The sequence below is a fragment of the Pollicipes pollicipes genome, unplaced genomic scaffold (genome assembly GCF_011947565.3).
Source record: "Pollicipes pollicipes isolate AB1234 unplaced genomic scaffold, Ppol_2.1 Scaffold_7231;HRSCAF=8579_pilon_pilon_pilon, whole genome shotgun sequence".
NCBI classification, from domain to species: domain Eukaryota; kingdom Metazoa; phylum Arthropoda; class Thecostraca; order Pollicipedomorpha; family Pollicipedidae; genus Pollicipes; species Pollicipes pollicipes.
The window spans coordinates 7,797,643-7,824,601 of record NW_023597034.1 but is presented as its reverse complement, the minus strand read 5'-3'; the positions used below and the strand labels follow the sequence as shown (position 1 = coordinate 7,824,601).

The window sequence follows — 26,959 nt, the reverse complement described above, 5'->3', positions numbered from 1 at the left end:
TCACAAAGCAATCAAATCCCAGAACCCAAACCCAGCCGCCCACTTCTCGGTCTGGCTAGCCTCGGCACCTCACACTGCCCCAATATCCGTCACTTTCTGGAGAGCACCAGCTGTCGTTTGCTCATTCCGGGTAGCTGGTGTGTGTCAGCGGAGGAAAGTACACGCGGGAAGGAGACGGCAGAGTAAAAAAAATCCGCAAGTAGCATGTTAGTGAAAGTTTTTTGGGGTCTCACATATTTATTTTTCCATTTAGCGCTTGAAGACCACATCTCTCTTTAACTTATGAATACGGTACTGCTATGGATGGCCCAAATTTTCTAAAAGCAGGATTGGCAGAGGTCAATGAGAACTGATCATGCTGACTTAATTTTTTCGCTGCACTTTACTGTTCTTTTCAGCATGATTAAAATCGGCTGAGTTCAGTGATGTTGATTTTTAACTTATGTCAGGAACCAGCCACGGCGCCAAAGAAAAAAACGTGCCTAGTTTGGGGGGGAGAGGGGGAGGCCCCGTCAACCTTGGCTGCGCCTCTGTTGGCACAGTACAACCGACAGCAGCAATGTCAGCACCCCAGTGCACAGCTACCTGAATTTTGCAGCTGTTAAAAAGCCAATACAAAAGAGATCGATGCTGCAAAAACTTTGCCATTGTAACTGCATCACAGCCTGGGCCGCCCTGAAGAGGCACCCCCGCGCGGGCCGAACTTCTATCGAGTTACGGCGCCATACGCTGTCAACGAATCGTCACACCCAACCTCTGCTCGCCCCGGACCTCCTGGAGCAGCCGCCGTTTTTACACGCGGACGCCCCAGACAAGATCGATAGGCTGGTCAGCGCGCCAGCATGTAGGCGCACGATCAAGCGATCACCGCAGGCCGAATTCAGTCCGAGTCTGTGGCGCCTTCACCGCCCTGCGCACGCCCGTGGTGGCCACGCGACGCGCTCCGCCCTACCTGAGGGATCTTGAAGAGGCGCAGCAGGTTGGCCACCTGGATGGAGGTGACGCTGGAGGCGGCGCCCACCACGCCCGATATGACCTGGTTTCTTATCAGCGGAATGGAGCCGTCCTTGCACTGGTACTCGCCGTCGTCGATGTTGCTGATTGATCCTGCGGATAGAGCGGCTGTGCGTGACTCGTCGGACGAGGCGGCGGCATTAGAAAGAGGTGCACTGGTTTTGTATGCACGTTCCTCGTAATTGCATTGGTGTTATATTTGTATTGATATACTGTTCCATGGCCGAATATATTGCATGTAAATATGTGCACGAACTAAAATGCATCAAATATCACGGTGTGCTAAAAAGTCAGTTATTTGCCTCAGTTATATGCCGCATTAAAGAGACCAACCAGGCTCCAAGAAGTCCTCAGCGGGAGTGCTTTTAAATTCATGTGGTCTCCGTGCCATTTGCTTGCAAAGGGCAAAATTCGGGTAAATTATTCAGCGGTGCTCTCTGCCGGCGGCCGTGCCACACAATACCGCGATGAGATCCTTCCGGAGAATGGCATCTCATCGCAAAGACGATCTGCTTTCCACATAAATCGAAATAGAAATTACCATAAACCTATCGCATTTCCGGATGGCAGGTGCCTGGGACCTCTGTGCAGTTAGCCTGCCGGCTGGGCCGTCACCAGGCCGGGATTTTGCGGCGGGTGGACCCGCACACTACGCAACGTGCCGGCTCTGCCGGGCCTCTGGGGGCGGCTGGTGACGCCGCGGCGCGGCTCATTTGCCGCCTCCAATGACGCGGCGCCCCGCAACCGCCGCACGCCCGGCATTAGCGACAGCTGCCAGTGTCCTGCGCACTCTCGCCTCACTCCCGCCATTTGGTCGCCTCCGCTGGTGGCAGCCACGGCTCCTCTCAGGTTAAGGTCGCACGGGTCACGCGGGCAGATTTCGGTAGGTCAAATGCAGCTCAACTGTAGCCGCAAGTCTCCATACATTTAAAACGGTAGCTGCCTGTTGTCTTTCTCAAGGGGAAACAACTATCGGGTGTTTCTTAAACGCAGGAGGGTTGTGTGTGGCTGTGTGCGGGTAAGATGCGGGATGATTTGAAACCTTAACGTGCTCGCGATGGCTGTACCGTGTCCATCCACGGTCTCGACCGTATGAGCCCCGAAGAGTGATATGCCCGAGCTGTAGCGGTTTCCTTCCTGGCATGGAATGCTGTCTCATGCATTTGTTTCATTTGCGGCCACCACTGGTAAAATCTGTTGTTTTGGAGGCTGTTAGTGCCGGAATGCAGATAGCTTTCAATGCTTGTTGAAAAGCATGAGAATGCAATTAACGCTATTTCATAGTCCTTGAGTATGAGTCACTTGACTTTACCATCAATGTAAAAGCAAATGACGCATTTGTAATACCGAAGGCCTAATACTATGGTAGTATATAGAGCACACAACAATAAAAGACTGTTTTGAAAAATATATGCCACGCGAGAGCTATTCGCGTTGGTTTCTTAGACATAGACCGCATTGCGTCAGCAGATTGTGCAGTTTGTACTCAAAGAGGTCGCCGCGTGTTGCAGTGTGTTATTTCGTGTGGATAAAGGTATGCCAGATACATTCGGCTGCTTTTGTAGCCCTGAAATTTGAATTTGCCTGGGTATGAATTGAGCAAATTTTCGTCAAACCCATATGAAATCCCTTTTAATGAGAATTCAGCATGTTCTAGCGCTGACTAATGACTGCAAATCATTCAGGCGCTAACAGCTTATGAGGATGTTAACTGCCGATGTCCTATCACATTTCGACTCCTTTCTTCTAGCGGAATTTCAAGCTTTCTTTGAAACCCCATACACTCAGACTACTTTTCGGCTCAAAGCCGTTTCAGAGGTGCTGCGGATGCTTGCTACGACAACATATTAACTCCGGCTTAAACAGACGACATAAAATGTGATTACCTTGATGTAAGCTATAAGCACCCAACCCAGATATCTAACACCCCCTTGCCAATAGTTGTTCTCATCGTTTTGTAAACCACAGAAGCTAGGGCAATGGCAAGACATGCAGCTTACTTGCTTTTTGTCCACAAATTGCCGATCGAGATGTAAGTATAGTTTTGTGAAGGTCCGTCATTCTATCCACTCAGCATAAGGGGCAACAAAATGGCGCATATTTCTCGGTCAGTTCTGGAAGTGTTAAGATGATGTTATTTTACAGGGAGATTTCAACATTCCAGACCGAGGCGAAGATTTTGGTTAATCGTCAAATAGTCATAAACTTTGTACAAGGTTTTCAGCGTTTCTGTACTAACGACACAGTTTTATGAGCGATTGTCTGCTAGAAATACTATTGCATATTGCACATTGCACTCAAACATATGCCTATCAAGGGTATATGCTGCCAAAATTGTGATATGCTTGCTGCTTGTATGGTAGTTGTGATACCAGGTGTCATCCTACAAATACTCTTCGAAACTATTTGAAAACGATCTGGTGGCATTCTGGCCGCAGACGCGACAAGACGCACTCCTCTCTTTTGCTTGCCTCCTGTTAACAAGGTATGCATTACCTCAGAGCCTGCTTATCTAGACATGGTCCATGATGAATGATTCTTGAATGGAACGATCCTCAAAGCCTGTCTTACTCCACACGATACAGATATAAAACAATAGCATCGGAGCTCAGCGTCCGACACCCTCGACCGATTCGCACCGTTACCTAGCACTGACATTATCCCATAAATTGGATAAAGGTATCAAATGACACAAAAGTCCATAAAGAGGCTCTTTTCACGTTAAAACTTGCTTAGAGAAAGATCAGCTGCGTTTTGTCTGTTCAATGCGAATGAAATCGCATGAAAGCAACAATTTGCTTAGGTTTAGTGCATATTTAAAGTTCTAAAAGGGAACCTTTAACACTTTCAGTGCATTTATCCTTCGTAAAAACGGCCCTTATTTAACTTCCCCGAAAAATGGTGGCCATGAGCCAACAGTGGGCGAGAGCCCAACAGCCCATTTGGCTCCTGCTCCTACGCCTGCGGCTGCAATTGGAGTGCCATCACTCGGTTCTCTCCGGCCTCCTACTGCTGATGTTGTATGCAACAAATCTTAAATCTTCCTTACCAACAGAATCAAAATATACTGCCTGTCGTCGGCATAAATATACCGCACAACAGTAACACCCCATCATGTGCAATTCGAAGTCTCTCATGCGCCAACTAAACAAGACATCCGAGCATAGTGGCGAAAACAAGCACATCTCAGTCGTACCAATCGTACACTTATGGCCTCACTGATTCTGCACGCACATGCAAAAACCGTACCATGTATTCCTTCATGTCAAGACATCCACATTCTATCACAATTTTACACGATACAGATATAAAACACGATACAGACATAAAACAATACAAAAAAATAATCGTAATTACCTTATTATTGCCCCGACGCTGTTTTGCTGGTTAATGCTCCGCCGTTAACCAGCGTTTCATGATGCCTCTATTTCCGGAATACCAATGAATTTTATTAAAAACATAGCATGTTTCATCGTCATAAGTGCGTTGCGACCTTACATAATTGGGCATGACCTGGAAGACTGAGCAGACAGAGCACGCGGTGGTAGAGTTCATCTCTTACGCACTCTCAGCTACACAGTGCACTATATGACAGAAATTATGTCCGCCTGGCAAACAAAGTACTGGCAAATGGACCACACTTCTAAAAAAACTCCTCTCTGGACATTGATCTGTGGCTTTGTCACCTCGCTCTGTGCCGCGATATGGGTCTGAGTGGAGGCTTCAGTCAGGTCACGCGCCGCCTGCACCCCTCTCGGTGCTGCAGGCGCAGCGAGAGCGCGCCCTGCTTCTCCGAATACATCATCACCGGCACCTGCCTCGGGCACGCGCGGTCACGCCCCACAGATTCGGCGAGGCGTGGCACCAATCGCATAATAAGGACGACAGCGCGAGAGAGCTGGCAGACAGGTACGTGAGAGAGTGGATAAACGATAGAGATAGAGAGGGAGGGAGTGAGAAGGTGAAACATGGAAAAAGGCAAATGAAGACAGGAAAGGGGGTTCCTCCCTCCCCCATTTAACCCCTTGTTAACATGACCCCCGCTTTTCACGACTGTGGCGAAGGAGCTCATTTCTGATTACAGACTTTTCATGATCGCTGCATGTCCACCCTTCCGTTTGCACGTCCGTCTCTGGGTTTGTGTGTCTGTCACATACTTGGACGACTTTCCGTCCGTCCGTCATTCCCTCCCTCACCCTCCGTCTGTCAGTCTGTCAGTCGGCTAGTCATCCAGCCTGCTGGTCTGTAATTCTCAGTCTTTCAGTTATTTAGTCTGTCAGTCGGTCAATCGGATCAGTCTGCTAGTATGTTAGTCTGTAAGACTGCCAGTCTGTCAGTCTGTCAGTCTGTCAGTCTGTCAGTCTGTCAGTCTGTCTGTCTGTCGGTCAGCCCGTCCGCCTGAGCCATCTGTCCGTCTGGCATCGACACTGCGAGGCTCCGCTGCTTGCAGTGTTGAACGGCGTACCACAGACAGGTTCTTAATGGTCTATTGTGTGCCATAATGGACTTCAGGCGACATTAGCGGAAGCCACTCCCACGCCGGCATCATCACCACAAAGGCAAACGCATGCTGCTACAACGGTGCACTGAGTAGGCATCCTTGGCCTACCAACCAACTACCGTACGCGGCGAATGGTTGGCGTGTTTCCCACGGTGTCGCGCCTCGACAGTACCGGGGCGGTGAGGTGTGCCGGGGGGGGGGGGGGGGGGGGGCTGTGTCGGCCGGAGTTCACCCGCTGTGTCAGAGCTGACTTGTTGTGTCGGAGTAACCCGGTGAGTCGGAGCTCATCAATTGTTTCAAAGCTCACCCGGTATGTCGGAGCTCACCTGGTATGTCGGAGCTCACCTGGTGCGTTGGAGCCCACCCGCTGTGTAAGAGCTCACCCGACATGTCGCAGTTCACCGGTTGTGTCAAAAGTCGGTAGTCGACAGGACAAATGGCTGTTGAGGTGAGAGCTGGCGACAGGGCTCGCCGGTCTGGCACATCCCACACTAGCCCCGGCCAGCCGGTACGAGAGGGCTCGCCGGTCTGGCATATCCCACACCAGCCGCAGCCAGCCGGTACGACAGGGCTCACCGGTCTGGCATGTCCCACACCAGCCGCAGCCAGCCGGTACGACAGGGCTCGCCGGTCTGGCATATCCCACAGCAGCCGCAGCCAGCCGGTACGAGAGGGCTCGCCGGTCTGGCATATCCCACACTAGCCCCGGCTAGCCGGTAAAAAATAAGTGATTGGTACGGATGTGTGCGTTGGTACAGTTAGGTAGTGAACGCAGCGCGGATCCACCCATTATTTTTGTCGACTCTTTTGAGGTAAAAAGGTTGTGTAGACACTCACAATACAGCAGCCCTGTATTGATGCAGGATGTGCACGTCAGTTGTGACCTGTCACATCACCACCTGCCGGACACGCCAGCGGGCGGTTGATAAGCGGCAGATGGGATGGCGGTGGGGGCGGGGCACAAAAGCCGGGCCGAGATGGCGTCACCTCCACAGTGCGCCAACATCGTCTGTCACGCACGCTGCCCGGCGGCTGTAAATCAGCGTCTTGGCGCCGTCTGGTCCTGCCCCCCCCCCACACGTTCCCCACCCCTCCCTCCAGTGGGGCCGGAAGCGTTTGGCCGCCCGGACCTATTGTGAGCGCCTGTCTTCTTTGGCCGCAGCGGTGAAAGCAGTCCCGGGATTCCTTGTGAGGATGATGGAATGGAAGAGACTACACCATAGTTCCCTTACGATGCTACAATGTTCGCCATACATTCCCCTATGCAAATAGTGCTGAATGTGTTTGAAGCGAGCTTGCCTAGTTGCCCCTGCCCCCGGCTCCCCCGCCCCACTCACTGTCTCTCCGCCAGAGACGACGAGAAACAGCGAATGTCACCGGAGCTGGCGGTGTCCCGTGCCGGAGCTGGCAGTGTAGCCCGTGCCGGAGCTGGCGGTGTGTCCCGTGCCGGAGCTGGCAATGTGTCCCGTGCCGGAGCTGGCCGTGCGTCCCGTGCCGGAGCTGGCGGTGTGTCCCGTGCCGGAGCTGGCGGTGTATCCCGTGCCGGAGCTGGCGGTGTAGCCCGTGCCGGAGCTGGCGGTGTAGCCCGTGCCGGAGCTGGCGGTGTAGCCCGTGCCGGAGCCTGGCGGTGTGTCCCGTGCCGGAGCTGGCGGCGCGGGCCGTGGAGTGTGTAGCTGAGCGACCGGCGGCGTCAGTGATCCTGAGGCCGTGGTCCGGGCCTTCTTCGACCGGTCCGTCCCGAGCCGTCCGCTTCATCGGTGCGTGTTGGCAGCGCCATGGGGAAATGGACACATTACGACATTGCCGCGAGGTTCACTGCGTAACATGGTGACGGCCCGTCGGCGCGCTGTGTTCGGGCCATGTGTATCCGACACGCGTTGACGGGCGTGGAGCGCGGGCGGGGCCGGCGGGCTGCGCCCCTCCGCGTCTGGCGCGCAGGCGGGGACCGGTACTGACGCCGGTATGCCATGAGCCGTGCTCTCATCGCAGACGTGTCCGACGCGGCGCGTCCGCGTCGAGTCCAAGCATACGGTTTCCGCAGGAGGTCATGTCGTAAACGTCGGTGCTTCGCGACACGGCCCGTAGATGACGGCTTGACTCACGCGGTGTTTCGTGGCAGCTTGCAGCTTGACTCACGCGGTGTTCCGTGACAGCTTGCAGTTTGACTCACCCGGTGTTCCGTGGCAGGTGGTGTTGCAGTAATTTCTGTTTGTGACGAGCAAATGTGTTTCAGAACCTCCTTCGGTCCCGTTCTGAGCTCGGCAATCAAAGTGTGATTGCCAGTAGTGTGATAGTGGAAGACGTCTTGGAAACCTCACAGGAAATGAGGACGTCTCGTGCCATACACTTGCACGCCGTAAATGCTGGTCGCCGCAGCTCTGTCTGCAACTGACAATTGTCCTGTCGCACCGGGCCGCGCTGGCCCGGCCTCCCGCCAGCCTTTCGTGTACCATCGTGAGGCACCACAGGGATGTGTCCAGCGGGGGCGGTACCGGGATGCGGTCAGCCTGGTCACGTACGCAGCAGCGAAGAGTCCTCAGAACAGTCAACATCCCCAAAGTCCCCTTGAATACATAGCGTTGGCTCATGTTAGCGGTACATAACGTTACCAGGCTGCTCTTTAAACAAGGCCGTGTCTGGGTAGAGTAATTACTCAGCGTGCTTAGCAACGGACGCACGCCCAGCGGCACGCCTGCCAGCGAAAACCTCCAGCACCGTCCGCAGCCTCTCTGCAGCACAAACGGCCTATTGAGGATATCACACCAACTGGCTGACCGAATCCCGTGGCTTCGGCGCGCAAAGATTTAAGCTGAAAAACGAATGGCTCGATAACCGCGGGATATCCCCTGTGTCGAACATCACTGCGATCACGCGAAGTTCGGCTTCACTACTACCGGAGCAAAACAACCGCGAACAGTTTCCAATTTGAATAGAACTGGTCGCCAAGGCTGCTCCCTCCTCGTGTAAAGCACGAGCCAGCATTAATGAGAAATTAATACTGTAATGCGTGCATCCTACCGCTTATGAGTGTTTGCAGAGCACCAGCTGCTAATGAGCGTGAGACTGCTAACTTACGGGTATGCCTAATATGATGTCGATTATGAATATAAAGTGGCAGAGCCGGTTCTGAATTAACAAGCCGTCAAATAAGAAGCCATAATATTTCTTCATGGGAATATAGTTTTAAAAACTTTTAGTTACCATAGCCCTAATTCGCCGTTTGCTATAATGCGGACTGTTGCGGGGGGGGGGGGTTGAGGGCGAAGGTGCAACGGCCCTGCTATCTCCAAATTAATGAATATAATGAATGATTCATGATGCATATATCCGAATATAGAAAACGCCATACATATATATATATATATATATATATATATATATATATATATATCATATATATATTATATATATCTCTCTCTCTCTCCCTCTCTGGTCTCTCTCTCTCTCTCTCTATCTCTCTACTCTCTCTCTCTCTCTCTCTCTCTCTCTCTCTCTCTCTCTCTCTCTCTCTCTCTCTCTCTCTCTCTCTCTCTCTCTCTCTCTCTCTCTCTCTCTCTCTCTCTCTCTCTCTCTCTTCTCTCTCTCTCTCTCTCTCTCTCTCTCTCTCTCTCTCTCTCTCTCTCTCTCTCCTCTCCTCTCTCCCTCTCTCTCTCTCTCTCTCTCTCTCTCTCTCTCTCTCTCTCTCTCTCTCTCTCTCTCTCTCTCTCTGTCTCTCTCTCTCTCTCTCTCTCTCTCTCTCTCTCTCTCTCTCTCTCGCTCTCTCTCTCTCTCTCTCTCTCTCTCTCTCTCTCTCTCTCTCTCTCTCTCTCTCTCTCTCTCTCTCTCTCTCTCTCTCTCTCTCTCTCTCTCTCTCTCTCTCTCTCTCTCTCTCTCTCTCTCTCTCTCTCTCTCTCTCTCTCTCTCTCTCTCTCTTGGTATATAAATATGTACATATATAAATATGTGCAGATACATAAAATGACAACATAAGGCAAAACATTTTTTCATTGGAATATAGTCTTAAAAATAACTTTTTCATAGTCCTCACTAACTGTTTTTCATAGCATGGACTGATCGGGAGTCGGTGCAACGTCCCTACCATTTCCAAGTTAATGAAGATAGGGCCGAAAAGAACATACTAGTGAATTGGTCTCAGCGAGTTCTCGCGAGCCTTAGCATGTTTTATGTTGCTAGACCAATAAGTGGTACCCACTATATAATATCGAAATAAAAATTGTCCGGAAAACCAAACTCGCTAGCTTTACATCCCGCCAGCCGCCCACGCCAATGGCGGGCGTAAGTCGTCGTGCAATGCTCTTCAAAAAAACCGCTGCTACCCAAAAATAAAAAGCTGGGAGCACGTTTTTGATGCAGAAACATGCGTAATGAACGCTCCAGAGGATGCCGAAAATTTGAGCACGACTGCTCGGCATTCCGGAGAAGTGACCTCAGAAGCCTTTACGGAGGTCGCATGGACCACATGCTCTCCTTCCCTCTATCAGGGCGAGGGTTAATAGAAACGTGAGTGAATTGAGCCCAAGGGAAGCAGCTCGTGTGTCTTTGATATGCATGCCCTCAGTCCTAGTCAACGGAGAGCAGCAGAAATATTTCCACCAGCGAGGCCGGAGCCTCGGCTCGCTGCATCGTAACGCTACGGCCACGGCACGCAATTCCCACCAGCAAGATGGAAGCCTCTGCTATCTGCATCGCAACGCTATGGCATGCGAAGTATGGGCCGAGGGCACAGTGGCACTTTTCTCTCGACAGTGAGAGCGATAGTGATAGTGGTCTCGTAGCGGTTTCGATTGCCTGCCGATTCGGCTTATTCGACTTATTTGACTCATTTGATGATTATTCGATAAGTTGACTTATCGGTGAGTGACAGTGTGCAACAGTAGCAGTGATCCCCCCCCCCACTGTAAGATTTAGGAGCCCCTTTTGGCCCAAGGAGGGGACATGGCCCAATGCCGCCTGCCGTCTCTGGATCTGCCTTTGGCTGAACCAGTTTACGGGTCACCGTTAACGCTCTACCAAAATACCTCACCTGTGCTTGGTGTAGAGCATATGTAGGGCAACATGGTATTGTGACGCTGGTGAGAGCTCTGGTGGCGCCACAAGAGCCGACTGGCAGTCTTCAAAATCACCACACGCTTTCAGACAAATCTGGAGGAATCCTGTCAGCTTTCCTTTAAATTGGCATCAACACAGCACAAACAATTTAATAGCGAGCAGCCAGCAATCTAACGTTTAATGTTATCGGTGTTGTATGATGTTTTTTAACGGTCGCTTGAATATTTTCCTCAAGAAGAACGAGACATATTACGTCACATTTTGCGCACTTGCAACAGCCAAATTAGGAAATGAAGCCCTATCACAAGCCAGTTTTGGGCATCTTTATATTCTCTTGATAACCTTTGCATAGGTCATTACCATATCTGCAACGCCAACTAGTCGTTGCAAAATCATATTCGGCAACCAGCATGCCAGCTCAACCCTACAGGACTCCCCTTTGGCAAGCGCTTATCGAGCTTTATTGACCTGTCCATTAGGCTGTGTTGACCTTTATATGATAATTTATACACTGGCTGAATAGCACGTGCCCGTCAGTGCATCGGGGTGATATAATGCTTCAGTTTGCACTGGCGCTCGATAATGATCGCAGCACTCCAGAATGAAGGGACAAAAGCTGCCGCCGACATTCCAGCAGCGGCCTGCCGCCGAGCACTACACCACTGCTTGTACTGGTGAATAAGAACGGCTCTTTGGGCCGCAGGTTTCACCCAGTGAGTACGATCAGCTATGCTCTATTTCAACATACGACACATTGTTTGGCCTGCATTTTCTGGGGAGACATGGACTGGTTTTAAAGGAAAATCCAGGATATGAAAACAGCAGACGTCTATTCGCTGCTTACGTGAAGCTCCCATTTTTCTAAAAGTGCGTGTCTTCACACCACATCTGAATGCCACGTGGTAATTCTCAGAGACTGCTGTCACGGGTCACGCAGTTTTACGGGAGCAGACCCGGTAGAAGTGAAATTTGATTTATCTTCCCTGCAGTCCTTCTCCCACACGGAAATATACGTAACGTCTATGTGAACCACGGCAGCTGCATGATCAGTGTTTAAGTCACATGTCACACAAAAGTGGGATTTTTTGAAAAAAAACCTCCACTATTCTTTTCAAAAGTTGACTTAAATCGACAGGTAATGTCCAATTTACTGCTGATATTCGTTTCGATAAAGGCATCTAGCCGAAATAACAATACATCGATCTTTCCCTCCTGCTGGTCATTTTATGAAGAATTAGGTAAAAGTACCGTTTTATCTGTATGCAAAATGTTCCTCGAAATGCACTAAGTAATTTCGATCCGCCTTTTCAATATGCGCCTTCGGGCAGCGATGAGGACTGTCTCACACACAACCTGGTCATAAAGTTGGCATAATTTTCTAACTACTGATTGTGTTTTCGAGTGGAAGCAACATCTATATACTGGTTGCGATGCACGTCATCGTAATGAACCCTTTCAACGACCACCAGAGACTACGGTGGTCAGGTTGACGCCCATGGGTCAAGGTTCGGACACAGACGCCTCATGTGAAATGCCGTGGTTCTAATCATGGTGCCCCCTCCCCCCCCCCCCCTCCAGCAGCTGGTATCCTTTCCGTTGTCGCGGAGCCGTTCTTTGCTCATGCCACAAGTGAAGCGGTGCCAATCACCTGGCATGGATAGACACGGCTTCATCAGCTGAGCTACCCGAGCTAGTAAGATTGTGCGCTTTGCACGTTGAGCTGTCGACGCCGGCAGCCGTTTTAGAAGTTGGTTTGATATGCATTCGGAGAAGTCGGGGGAGAAGACGAGAGATGTGTTAGCATCAGAGCGTTCGGTAGCAATACTTGTCTTGCAGAGCCCAGGCTGACCAGTTCCGTGGCCTTCGCACTCGTGTGAACGCGCACGGTGGATCGTCGTCAAAACTACTGCAAGTCGTCAGGAGTATCGGGCTTTGGCCGACCCAACATAAGTTCTGCGTCAGCGTTCAATAGGGAGCCGACGACGGTCTGAAAGTATGGCCACCGTTGATTGATATGCCGAATGCGGAATGAGCTTTGGTGAATTGTTGCCATTTGCGACCGTCTGACATGTAGTAAACGGATACACTGTGGCAGAACACGCGCTCTACAACATAGCACAGGCAGCAGCATACTGGCAGGCCGCCTGTGAGCGTTACCGCAGTCGGCGGATGTTGCCACCACCTTTAACCCGGCGCCGTGGAGCAGAATTGCCGTTTCTAACGACCAACCGTGCCTTGGCGGCCGGCACCAGCCCAACAGCATAGAGACTGATTGCCTCGCGGGCGAATAAGAAATGGACAGCCGGCGTCCGCTGTGTCAGACTGCTGGCGGCCGCATCTCGCCGCTGATCGTTGTCTCATCGATCTTCGGCGGCGGTGTTTCGAGCAATAGCGGCATGGCATATTGCGCTGCTGTGCTCTGGCGAGCGGTCGATGCCGTGGGATGTACAGCAGCGACGATCTGCCGATATCAGCGGCTGCATCGCCGTCAATACGGCGCGTCACGTGGCTGGTAAACACTTCCCTGATGTGCACGCGTGCTCGAGAGCAGTGCGGGGCAGGGTTTGAGGAGCAAATGCAGTGATATTAAAATGTGCTGGCGAGCACATAGGCAATGGATTGGTATATACACATAGACACACACACACACACACACACACACACACACACACACACACACACACACACACACACACACACACACACACACACACACACACACACACACACCACACACACACACACACACACACACACATATATATATATATATATATATATATATATATATATATATATATATATATATATATATATTATGGCATCAGAGCTATACAACTGACAGATGACGACCTTCAATGTACCAGAAGGCACTGGTTAAACGCGACTTTATCGAGCAAACAATGCTTGTATTGTCACTGTCAAATACCTTCAGTAGTACAACTTGTATACTTAATACGCAATATCTGTACGTATTGGCTGCATCATCAATGCCTTTTTGAAAAGGTTGTTTGACTCCCGTCATCACAGCAGGCGGGGGAGGTCGATGCGAGCCCTTGAGTTTTATGAAGGTATCTGTCCACCATGTCGTGTAATCGTTTAAAAATTGTCTGTAGCCTCTGGGGCATTCGAAACGCATGTTTTGACACCAACAGCGTTTACCACGTCGCTGGTTTCTGACTGGTGACCGTTTTTTCATCATTTTAAGAACACTGCACGGTGATGTACGGTCTGTGAGGGGAAGAGACAAACAACGGGTCTCCTGACTGCGAGCGGGACGACAAAGGATCTCCTGACTGCGAGCGGGGAGACAAAGGATCTCCTGACTGCGAGAGGGACGTAAAAGGATCTCCTGACTGCGAGCGGGACGACAAAGGATCTCCTGACTGAGAGCGAGGCGACAAAGGATCTCCTGACTGCGAGCGGGACGACAAAGGATCTCCTGACTGCGAGCGGGACGACAAAGGATCTCCTGACTGCGAGCGGGGCGACAAAGGATCTCCTGACTGAGAGCGAGGCGACAAAGGATCTCCTGACTGCAAGCGGGACGACAAAGGATCTCCTGACTGCGAGCGGGACGACAAATGATCTCCTGACTGCGAGCGGGACAACAAAAGATCTCCTGACTGGGAGAGGGAAGACAGAGGATCTTCTGACTGCGACCGGTGCGACAACGAATCTCCTGACTGCGAGCGGGACGACAAAGGATCTTCTGACCGAGCGCGGCGACAACATTGTCACACTAACGGAACGCTACATCATAAATGGAACCGGAAAATACGCAACACTCTGTGTCAATGCACTCCAAATGACGCAAGGAACACGTCTGTGTATGTCTCATCATACTACATGGCATGGCCTGTCAATAGTGGCACGTAAAGCTGAAAAGCCCGATTTTCGGGAGATAATGGACCATGGGCCTGGTTTAGTAATATCAGTTGGTAAACTGGCAACGCAAGACTCATTACCAATCGCCAGATGTTATTGAAACCAATTTATTGGTCTTATCTCGAAGCTTTTTCAGTATTAGTTAAGAAACAGCGAGGGGTCGCAATGACTTCTCCTCTCATCCGTTAACGTTTTGAAAAAAAAGATAGCGAATCAGGGCGAGAGTTAGACGGTAACTCCTGGTATATTAAAGGTCTGTAACCGTTAGCAGAAGAGCTCTGTTTTCATAAAGTTTAGAATCTTTGGTGCAACCATCCTTCCTCTCTCCGTACTCTTGACTCTCCAGTGCTGTCCCAAACTTCTTTAGTGACGCCCATGCCTTCCGTACCGTGGGCTGTCGTATACTCTCCATGCTCAGTTTCAAGTGTGAAGGGCCAGTACATCCTGATCTTAAAAAGCTAATTCATGTAATCACTTTCCTAGAATGCAGCGACTTCTCGATAAATATGTCAAGATGCTCGCTATTCCAGAAAATGATATCCTTTTTGGCGATACCCCCGTTTAGGCGAGCTTCGTCTGAAAGACAGACGAAGTTCAAGAACCAAAACATGCTCTGAAATCCAGTCTTCTGAAAGCTTATGCAGAACAACTCGCACAAAGAACGCTGTTTTCTTGATTGTCTCTGCCAGTGGATGGTAAACATGTATGTGGCACGGTCATCTGTGTGTGGGTGGCATATCCAAATCGTACATCACGAACCGGTGCACGAAAGAGACCGTCATATTAAATTCCTGACGCTCGCGACTCAGCGACTTTTGGAAGCTTCCCAGCATCGCCTGTACCACAGTTTCCAAGTTTTCTTACAATCACGCTATCACACGAGGATATCTGTTCTTCCATTAGATTGTGGAGGGTACCATCTGTTTATGCTTCCTGATCATCTGTGATACCCCTATTTCACTCGGAGTATTAATGTGTATCTTTGACTTCACACGCTTTGAATTAATAAATAAGACCGTGTTTGAAGGCAGGCTTCGACGCAGAGCCATCCATTCCCATGCGACTAGAGCATGTCATGACGAGTCTATACAACAAATTTGCTGTTGATGCGTAAAGACCACTGGCAGGAAAGCCGCGAGGCTCTATCTTTTCTGCCTCGATTGCGACATAGGCAGGTGACCGGTGGCGTTACTTTGTTAAGCGCAGCGTTCTACTGTGAGCCATGACCTTCTCCTCCCACCGGATAACTTCTCTCGAGCTTGCGTCTGTTGGAGCTTAATTTGGATCGTCCTGTCTTCGAAATCGCAGTACCTCAATGTTGAACGGTAGCTGGCCCGAGTCCCCTGCGCTGGATATTTTTACGTGCTGGGTGCCTTCGGCTGCAGAGGGCTCTTACTCAGCAATTAGAGGACCCAGAGAGTATTGTGGTATTGAGTGTGTGTGCCGCCTTTCACGGTGCCGGCCACCGTGCGAGTGAAGAGCTGCAGCAGCGCATCTGAGCCTTGAGCCTGAGGTGTCATTTCTTATGACGCCGGTCCAGCTATTGGACTGAGATGCGTCTAGGCTTGCTGCTTCTTTTTACCTGAGTCGAAACATATTTCTCTCGCAGTTTATGACAGGTCGCCGAACAGATGTAGCACATGCTGAGCCACCACGCCACCGAGAAACACGCATAGCTACAAAGCCTGGACAGATGGCCCCACTCGTCTCCTCTGTATGTCCATGTATTATATGCTGTATATACCCATCGTCCCCTTTTGCGATGTTCCGCTGTCAATTGTGAGCTACGTCACGCCGCTTTTTATCCCAGCTGTCACCTCCGCCGGCTTCAAATCAGGTCACGTATAATGTGCACAGCTTGGTGACGTCCTGCCGTGAATGCTACGCTGGTACATTGGATCGATGATGTAGTGGCACGTCTATGCAACAACCTCAGCCAATTTCACCAAGAACGCATGTTCTTGTTCAGATCGATGAGCAATCCCGCAGGCAGTCCCTCCCCCCCAACCATCCTTTGAATTTAACGTGATAGCTTGGCTATCGATCGCTGAAAAGCTTGAGCGGTCACATCACCGAGGGTCCTGCAGAAAGACGGGATACATATGCCACACTTACACGAGCGTACAACCCACTTTAAGTCATAACGAGCGGCATTCGCATCAGCATATTTACAGTGGGGCGTATCGGCCTGTCTTAGCCCGTATGACTGTAACTCCTCCCGGCGCGGAAACCTGCACTGTCCCCGGTGCCCATCGCCATCTGTGCCGCTGCCAACTGTCCGTGGTGCCAACCACAGCTAACAGCATCATTGCATGCCTGGTATGTTGACAGTGACGTCATGATAAGTCTGCAGACCCGATTGGCAGAAAGATCGGCATGCTTGCAGCTGCTCTGACCACCAATGAAATGCGACCCCATCATCTGAGCATGTGACTTCGAAGAGGGTTTCGTTGCTGCCGTGAGGGTGATTGTTGAAGAGATCATACTCAGCGTGGTTGTTGGTAAGGGAAGCCCTGCGTCAGTACTGGACGAGATGGTACGTGACAAATCAGGCTTTGCTCTGTCCCTCACGTCGACCGCAGATGATCGCTAAGAACCGCCAAATAGTGATCTTCAGCAGATGCCAGCGCACTCCACAAGCACCCGATGAACGCGAGACTGAACTCCACGCGACGTGACGCCTGAACATCATGTTACCTATGAACACCTGAACATCATGTTACCTATGATCACATCACGCATCATCATATCGCACATCGTATCCGCTCCCCAGCCCACCGTAAGTAAGCTGGAGACTTCTTAATCTGACGGTCCGTCTGATGTTGAAACCGATTGCTCCAGATTATGGCGATTACACCGGCAGTGAAATGGCGCATCAAAGAATATCTGCCAAGACTGTGGAAATTTTTAAAAAATTGTTATGTATTCTGAGCATACATTGCACAGTTCTCCGGAGGCAAAAAGGGTAAAGAAGCCGGTCTACCATGGTAAGGACTTTTTGTTCTCCTAACTGCCCGACATAAATCATTGCTCGGTTTTTGTTGGGATAAGATAACAAAACAAATTTCAGATAACCCTAACCAGCGGGCGTGGAAAAGAAAAGTGAGCCAGCAGTGGAATCGTTTTACCCAAAGCGTAAGCCAGACAGTTAACAGATGCTACCTGTTGACCATGTGAAGAGGACTGGGCCTATCGAAAACTGGCTCTTGAGTTAAGTGCGTACAAAGCTGCAGCACACTATTCTGATTCATTATGTGCCTATAGGTTTGTCGGGAGCTTCGACATAGGCTGTAGTAGTTCTTCAAGGCAGGGCTGAAAAGTATCTTTTCTGCCACCGACGAAACTTGGAACCGTCTAAATTGTCACCTGGAATCAAATCAAAGTCAAAACAAACCGTCGCAATAGATCGCTACCTCCAATAAACCAAAAAAGCAAAGACAAATGAAATGCCATGCGGCTTAACCACCAACAAATCTCGTTTCGGAAGTTCATTTGCACTAACGTTGCATTCCCTGGCCATCAAACACTGAATGAAGATTGATAGTAACCTAGCAGAGTTATCGGATAAAGGCATACTTAGCATAACCGGCCTAAAGGCGTGTCGTTTCTTATTCAGTTGGGGCGGGGGAGGCGGCGGTATTGTACCTCTTAACCAGGGATGCAGTTTCCTATTTTTAGTTATAATTATTATCCATGGTTTCTTATTTATCATAATTTAGCTGTCCAGCACCAAAAAACAAATGTTGAGAAACTACGTCCCTGCTGCCAGCTGCAAATCTGGGGAGAAAACAATTTTTAAGTGCATCTCGGAGGCAGGCACAGCAATTTTTTCACTAGTGATTTTACACTGATGATAATAATGTAGCATTTAATATTGATGTTCATTCCTTCGGACATTGCTTAGTTTATAGCACTACGGACGAAGACGTGGCGAAGAAATGACAGCATTTTAGCTTTTTGGCATCGGTTGGTAACGAAAAGCTGTTTTCTTTTTCATGCCTTTTCACCGTTCAACGAATATTTAACACGCGCCCGGGTGGCAGGCTAGATACCCTTTGCTCGGGTGGTGGTCGAATTGACCCCCTGAGATCTCAGTAACAAAGAAAGCTAGAGAGACAAAATTCACAGAGTGTGTTGGTCCGTTCGTGACCTCACTTAGTTCAAAGTTTGAGGCTCCTAGGTTAAGACCTTTGGGTCAGATAAGGTCGAAACAGGTCAAATTCCAGGTTGGTCTACAAAGTGCCCCCATAACCCCCATAACCCCCATAACTCCCATAACCAATTCACAGAGCGTGTTGATCCGGACGTGACTTCACTTAGGTCAAAGTTTGAAGTTCCTAGGCTATGACCTTTGGGTCAAATAAGGTCAAACAAGGCCAAATTCCAGGTTGGTCTACAAAATGCCCCCATAACCTAGATAACTGTTTCTAAGCAGAAGGCCACATGTCCATTTAAGGTAAGTGACCTTGTTTGACCTTTTGAGGGTCCTGGTGACCAACGTCATACAACACTGCTTTAAGTTTTGCATTTGAATAAGCGACAAAGATTACGGTAGGCAGTAGGTTTCTAAAAACAGGATGTTGACCCGGGCCATTTTAGGTCAGTGACATATTCTGACCTCTAAGACGTCCATGGAAGGCGTATAATGCGGTTCCCGTTATCAATAAATTCGAAATGAGCACCAGAATCTTCCCCGTACAGCAACCCCTAGAGTAGTAGAACAGGTTAGCTTTGACCTTGGTGGGACCTCCATACATGACCTTAGGTCAACTGAATCTGTTCATGTAATTGTTGTGTTGACTAAAAAAGTAACTAAGAGAGGTCTGTCTCCGTTTAACACTCCGCTGTTGCATCAGATTGAACGATTCCCTAGAAATTGACTTCGCTGAGACCATGACCTTACTTTGACCTGTCATAGGCCAACGACCTTACAAGGTACATCTCAGTTTTTGATACGAAACGATCTGCTTTTTAATCATCCACAGGTATGCAAAATTTGGCGTGGCTACACCGCATCGTCCGGAAGACATTCCGAAAAAACCTTCGGGGGACCAATTTGATCCCCACCCGAGCGAGTGTTAAATTAAGGCGATATGTTGCTGGGCTAAATCCCTTAAGCTCGCACTTCGACGCCGGGGCCATTTCTGTAAAGACACCTGCTACATGCAAAAAAAACGCAATTGTTGTGGACAAAGTTTTTTTTAGTTCGCCACTCAAGTGCCTCACTATTATTGATTTAAGCGGCGAAAAGCGCATTGCTCAAATGAATAGTCTTACCTCTGCGGTGTGTTCCAAGAACTCACGGAAGAGAACGACTGGGACCACATATCGACTGCATGGATATTCAAATGCACACCACCATCATGCAAGACAGGTTCACGATAGTAGTTTTTTTTAAAAACTCGAATGCATTTCATAAACAATTATTTCCACTGCCATACAACTTTGAACGAATTAGAGCGTGTCTGTCCTAAGCTACACTTGCAAATATATGCTGTTGAAAATCACAACAAACGTGTCCGGCTAGATGGTTTCCACCCGACAGGTGGGGGCTAAACAAGAACTAAAGCAGCAAAAGTATTCAGTAGAATGCATGGACCATGATGAAGGGGACGCCACTTTTTGACAACAACCTAGTGCTAACACGCGCTCGGGAGGGGGTCAATTTGACCCCCCAAAGGTTTTCCGGAATGGTTTCCGAACAATGCGGCGTAGCCACGACAAATATTGCATAGCTGTAGAAGAATACACAGCAAGCCGTTTGATATCAAACATTTAGATATACCTTGTAAGGTCGCTGCCCTACGGTAGGTCAAATTCAGGCCGTGTATTCAGCGAAGCCAATTTCCAGGGAGAGTTCAATCTGGTGCAACAACGGAATGTCAGACGAAGCCACACATGTCTCAGACACGTTCTTCGGCAACACAACAATTGAATATTAAATTTAATTGAACTAGTGTCAGGTATGAAGGTCAAACCAAGGCCAGACTGACCTGCTTTTTTACTCTAGAGCTTACTGTATGGGGTAGTTTCTTATGTTTATTTTAAGTTAATTGAGAACAGGAACCGCATTATACACCTTCCATGGACTTTTTTAAGGTCAAAATAGGCCACTGACCTTAAATGACCTCGGTCAGCATTTGTTTACAAACCCACTGCCTAGCGTAACCTTTGTCGCTTATTCAAACACCAAACTCCAAGCAGTCTTCTATCATTTTGGTCACCATGACATTCTTAAGGTCAGACAAGGCCACCGAACTTTAATAAGCATGTGGTCATTTGCTTAGAACAGGTATCTAGGTTTTGCGGGCAATTTGAAGACTAGCCTGGAGTTAAACGTTGTTTGATCTTATTTGACCCGAAAGCCATGACCGAATAGCTTCCAACTTTGATCTAAGTGATCTCACGTACAAGCCAATATCCCTTGTGAATTTAGTGTCTCCAATTCTCCTAGCTCTTGAGATCTCAAGGGGTCACACTGACCCCCACCCAAGCAAAGAGTGCCCAAGCGTTTACCCGGGGGAGTATCAATGTAATGAAGGCAATGCCAAAGGCGCAGGATAAGGCATTGAAGCACATTTTTGCTATCCATTTTGAGCTTGAGCTTCAGCGTGGAGATCCATTTGAATACATGGCATGCTATTTGTGGACTCCCTCGGTGACCTGATGATTAGCAGATCATTAAATGTCACCGAGCTTAAGGAGAGGCCCAAAATTTGTTTACAGAGTCGCGTTGGTGTTTGCATGGTACGCGACCAGAATTGGACAATCGCACTGGCGTGAGTATGTTTATGTAGAAAAAAATGTGCAATGTGTGGAAACGTAGCTGCGAGGCATGCACCACAGCTAGATATATATTGGAAGCGGCATCATTTTAATCAAAAATAAGTGTGTAGCATCGTAAGAGCAAAACGACGTCCGATGCAAATATTGGCTGAAATGGTGTTTGAATGTGTGAACGGGGGTCTGTATAAGAGCTTCACGTCACCTGGGTCAAAGATCACAACATATAGCCGGCTTTGGAGAAAACGTAAGCGCGTTGTGATAAAGTGTGTGCATATGACCAACAAACTAACAAATCACGGCAATATGTAACAGGGTATGTACTTGCGATGTGGAAACATGTATAACAGCAAATGACATTAAGAAACCCTGCATTCCGCACGCTGAAGCAATATTAATTTTGCCGTGAGCTTTAACAAGTTCATTGTCAGCGCATATCCTCAGAACTGATATTTACAAGAACAGCCTTATGCTCCTGATGTTTTTGGTGTTATGACTTTGAAGTTCTTGTGCTGACAATAATCGATCAATAACATAATGGAGGTATGAGTCTGATAGCATTGTTGAGCAAACATTGGCCTTACTGTCACAAATCTTATTTAGAAAGTTAAAGGTCATCTGGTTACATTTACAAGTCTGTTATCTTCAGCTTGGACAGTACATGTTGTGCTCCGTATCCAAAGATGCTTACTTGATAATGTTGCTTAGCCAGCACCTCTACCTCTCACTCTTCGCCTACTAGTACCTGGTAAGATGAGGATTAAGGATTGTCATCATGAGAGCTCCAAACTCATAAAGCCACAGAAAAGTGATTGTGATGGTTTGAGTGTCATATAGATGGTTAATGGCTTTCTTCTGCGATCTAAAAAGCTATTACAGTCAATTAAACTGTATATCAATAGCCGCTTTTACGAAGAATTACGGTGCCAAACTTTTCAAAACTCAAACAAGCTTTGGCAAAACTTTCTAAACGGCAAAACGACTTGTAAAATGATGTCGGCACTAAGTTCCTAATGACGCAAATTTTATGGGCGTTTTCGACCAGAAGGTATTGTGGAAATTCAGGAAATGGTTGGCATAGATCCACACTCTTAAAATGTGGTTTTCTGGCTGCAAGTAAGATGTTTCAATCGCTCTCTCAAACGAGGGTTACATGCCGCGAGTGATTGGGTGTACTGACACTTAATTTTGCGGTGGTAATCGTACTCTGTACTGACTGTGCTGGGTGCATATGTTTTTGTATGTATAGGCTGATTACCATAGCTCTTTTATGTCACGATAACCAGACAAAAAGTCACTATTGTCTGGCTTTGCCCCAATCAACGGCCTTGGTGGGATCATGTTGGTGCGAGCAGTTATGGTGTCAGTCTTTTCGTACAGACAGAAAATAGGTGACAGTTCCGGCATACCTGATCTGTTTGAATGAAAAAAGTATCCGGTGGCATGTCTCACAAATATGCAACAGCACAAAAACAATGGGTCAACATGAGAAAATCGTCTGGACTCCTGTCCTCCAAATGTTATTTTTGAGCTTTTGAGCACAAATTTCCAAAAAAGGACTTGAGATTGCAACTCCAACACTCCCACCTCACAATACATGCATTCAATTTGATTTCTTCTCCGTAAGTGGGAATGTTCGTCCATACGTTTTGCATAAACAGCGTACGTTTCAAGCTGATTACAACCAGAAGCATTTTGAAGTGATTGGGGCGGTGACAGCACTACGGATACGACGAGGGGAGAATGCCAAAAAGCGTGCCAGGAGTCATTTGGATCTATTTTTTCCACATCGATCTTTATCAGCGCTAGCATCTGGTGTTTCGCTGAGCGTTCCCTGGTGTCACTTATACAAAATGTGAAACTACCACAAAAAGATGAACGTGGCAGTGGCGCCATATAAACTGCGCAGCGTGGCCCGTCGTCGAATTGCTGCCGTTGACAATAAGCTTTCATCTGTTTAAGCATCCTTGGTGAAGGTGCAAAGGCCATAGCACACTGACATGGTTCGTTTCGCCGAAACGGAAGAAGCTTGTACGCAATTCTGGCTGACGGCAGTTAACGCCACTTCGGACACGGTACAACGGCGATTCAGTTGCTGGAGCTCTATGACTAAAATTCAAGCGTGCCATTGCAACTCGTACCAGCATCAGGCTTTCCAAAGGCAGCAATCGTGCATTGCATGGGCAACTAAAGCCGTTAAACCAGGTCAATTTGGAACCGGTAATTAATGCAAACAAGCTGCAAGAACGGCGGGCATTTCACATTATGGTGAAAGTAACGAGCTCGAGAGAAAAAATTGCATTGACCGAGCTTTTCGTTCAAAACGGGTTAGAAGGACATATCTGCTTACGCGGCTTCTATCAAACGGAAGTCAAAAGTTAAAACGAGAAGAAATTATAGTCAGTTTTCTCTTGCCGAAACTATTAGCCATATATCCAGGGAGTGTTCACACTCTGTCTTACCATTTGCACATGCAAAAAAGGGGGTGCAAGTATCCACTGATTTAAAGCTTTTCCCGTCCTCTTGCCAGTTTAAGTGTTGTCCTTATAACTTTGCAGTATATTTGCAGACTGTCTGTGGCTATCTAAACTTTCCAAACACGCTAGCAGCGACGATGGGTTGTGTTGTCCCTGTCCATCTGATCTGTGCTCGGAAGTTGAAGCACCGCAGAAAGAAGCATGGTCGTTGTGTCTGCTACCAAAGCCCTCGTATTTAAGCAACATGGTCGTAGTAATTCCGGTAATCGGCATACGTACCAGACAGCTGTTGTTGGATGATGAAAGCGGTTAGACAGCGTGACAGCGCCAACAGTTTGATGATGAAATCAATGATGAGATTGACTTCATTTCCTAAAAGCACTCTGGATGTTTTTCGTCCGATACACGGCCCACGTCGGCGATTTCAATGTTTCATTCTCCTGCCTTAATGTTCCGAACGGAAAAAATTCGCTCCCAGCAACCATTCTTGACGAGAGCAGCCACGACCAAGCTGCTCAATGCAACTCTGGCCCACGTGTACGCTAAAAGCCAGTCCATTATGTGCTATCCCGCCAGCGCAAATCACTCCAGGCGGCGTATCACAGCCGGCCGTGGCGCGTCCGAAGCAGTGCTGCGAGGCACGCGATCGGGACGGCTGTCACTCTGTGCCGGTCCCGACCGAGCCAGCCCAAACTCAAGCCATCTCCGGTCGCATCTGAGCCCGCGTCTGGAGACAGACAGACAGACAGGCGGTCCCACCTCCCCTCCCTCCATGGCGGTCACTTCACGCCATGCCAGCCTCCTTACCGACGCGGAGTTCAGCCAGTGAAGCTCTGCACAGCATCCTCGTGCCTGCACCTGCTCCTCAGTCCCGCCTCGTGCCAGACCGTTGCGGTGGACCCGCCGGCGGCGGCACGCCCAGCTCACCTTTGATAAAGTCGACGGCCTGCTCCAGGCCGTAGGTGTCCTTGTCGCAGTCGTCGAGAATGTGGGCACCGATGGTGACGCCGGGCACGAGGCCGGGCGGCGCGTTCACGTGCTGCAGCGTGTACATCATGGCCTCCAGCGCCTGGACGCCGCCCTGCGGCATGATGGGGCCGCACGTGTGCGCCTCGCCGCGCTCGTGCACCATCATCAGGCCGCCGAGCACCACGTCGCCGTCCAGCTCGGCCACGAACTTGGGCGGCCGGCGGTCAAGCGCGGCGCGCGGCCCATGACCGTGGCGCGTGTGCGGCCGGGTTCGGAGGCCGCGCGGTACCCGCTCCTGCCAGCTGACCGTCGCGCCAGCCGCCGCCAGCACCAGCAGTAGACTCATGGGCACACACGGCGGCATGGTTCGCACACGTCACGTCAGGCTCCGGCACTCGGGCACCCCTGCGCAACGCTTCGATCTCACCACCGCTTCGGAGGGCGTTCGGGTGTGCCCGTGTTTACCATCTGTTGGTGACCCGACCTGCCGTCGCGGGGCGGAGACGGCGAAGATATTAAACAAACTCAGCCGCGTGCGCCTCGATCGAGTTCCACACCTGAGCGGTTCCGTTTATTGACCAGGCCGTTTCGAGAGGAATTGCGGCGAGGCCAAAGGAAAACAAGCTCGGATATTTTGTTGCTTGAAGATATTGTCGTTTTGAAGAGACGCTTGATGCATTGGCGCAACCATATTTACGACAAAGCAGCGAGAAGGCTGCTCGGAAAGAGAGGTTTCAACGGCAAGAAAAATTACGTTTGTTATTCAGCCAACCGAAGGAAACCAAGTGTGGCAGTAAATAGATGATGAATCGTTCACACGAGTTGAGAGTGCAGCACACAGACACACACACACACACACACACACACACACACACACACACACACACACACACACACACACACACACACACACACACACACACACACACACACACACACACACACACACACACACACACACACACACACAAACAAACATGCACACACTCGACTTCACTCTTGTGACTTGTGAAATATATCAATTTTTCTACTCAATCTCCCCCAAATCACATACGGAGCATATTGTTGGGGATTTCTGCCAGCTCACGAGTAAATTTTCTTAAATACTGCATGTCCGACGATACATCTTGTTCGCGGTGCGGAGCTTTATGCGAGGCTGACGCCAGTCGAAACTCTATCGCATATTCATGGAGACAGATGAGGTGCCCACCACTTTCCTGTAACCATTGTTCATTGTGGTTGATGAGGCCAAATCGACACCCATTGATAACACCTGCCGCGTCGTAGATGTGCCGATCTGCCAGGCTTTGGCCACGGGAAAGGGCATTTGCGTGCTGCCAGTAAATGGATGACACTATCGACGCCTTTGTATGGCTGTGATGAGGTCTGCGACGCGCACAGAATCAGACGCGCTCAAGAAGAGGTCCTTCCACGACCGCATTCGGTTCAAAATTACATTTTGTTGTCGATAGGGGAAATGTGCAGAGTTTTCCAATCTCAATGGGCGTATATGTACAAGGCACATCCCTAGGAAAGAGGTTTTATTGAAAAAGTTCACAGCATATTTCCTCCCACGTTTTCAATATGTGTAAAGCCTTTCGGGCGATAAGATTGCTCAAAAATGTGCGTTGGATTTCTCACGTGCTCTTAAGCGTGAAGCAAGTATCTGCAACATGATATAGTGTGGTTAGAAAACAACTTTATTCTCATGGTTTATAGAAAATTAACATAAGCCAGAGAGCCAATATTCTTGCTAGGGAGGTAGAGAACAGAATAATGTAATGATGACATGTGAGAACGATTTAATCTGATTTCAGGGGGAACCAAATATCGTCAGACACGGACTAATTGGGTGATTCATGATTTGCCTGGGAATGACCATGACATAGCTGTGTGTGTAGGTTTTTGTTGATATTTTAAAAGTTATGAAGCCTGGTAGTCGAAGAAGGAAAAAAGAAAGAAAAATTTGTGGTATCACAGTGGGCTTTGTAACGGTGAAAACACTAACAATGTACAAGAAACTTAAGTTGACTTTCACATACACTGCTTGCATCGTTTGCATAGCCTTTCAAAAATGCATAACCCATCGAGCGGCATTCGAAAATCTCGAAAATTCGAAAATATAAATGCAGCAGGGAGATCACAACCCCAGTTACTAAAAAAACTCTGGCTGCCAACAGCGCAGCACCTATTATCAGATTCCTAACCGCGGCACAGCAGCTCACCCTCGCTTGCTGCTTGTCCCGAATCCCCATTCATGCAGAGGTGGTGTGTTCTG

The 26,959-nt window shown here is 49.1% G+C and overlaps 1 protein-coding gene across 1 annotated transcript in view; it reads right to left on the bottom strand.

The window, feature by feature from the left end:
* Positions 1-24,802, bottom strand: part of LOC119110451 (metabotropic glutamate receptor) — a gene marked incomplete in the record, with an annotated part of 78,184 nt that extends 53,382 nt beyond the window's left edge. The window contains 2 exon segments of the mRNA XM_037234282.1: positions 953-1,107; positions 24,640-24,802. Coding sequence (XP_037090177.1) covers positions 953-1,107; positions 24,640-24,802 — 318 coding nt within the window.
* Positions 24,803-26,959: the final 2,157 nt, after the last annotated feature.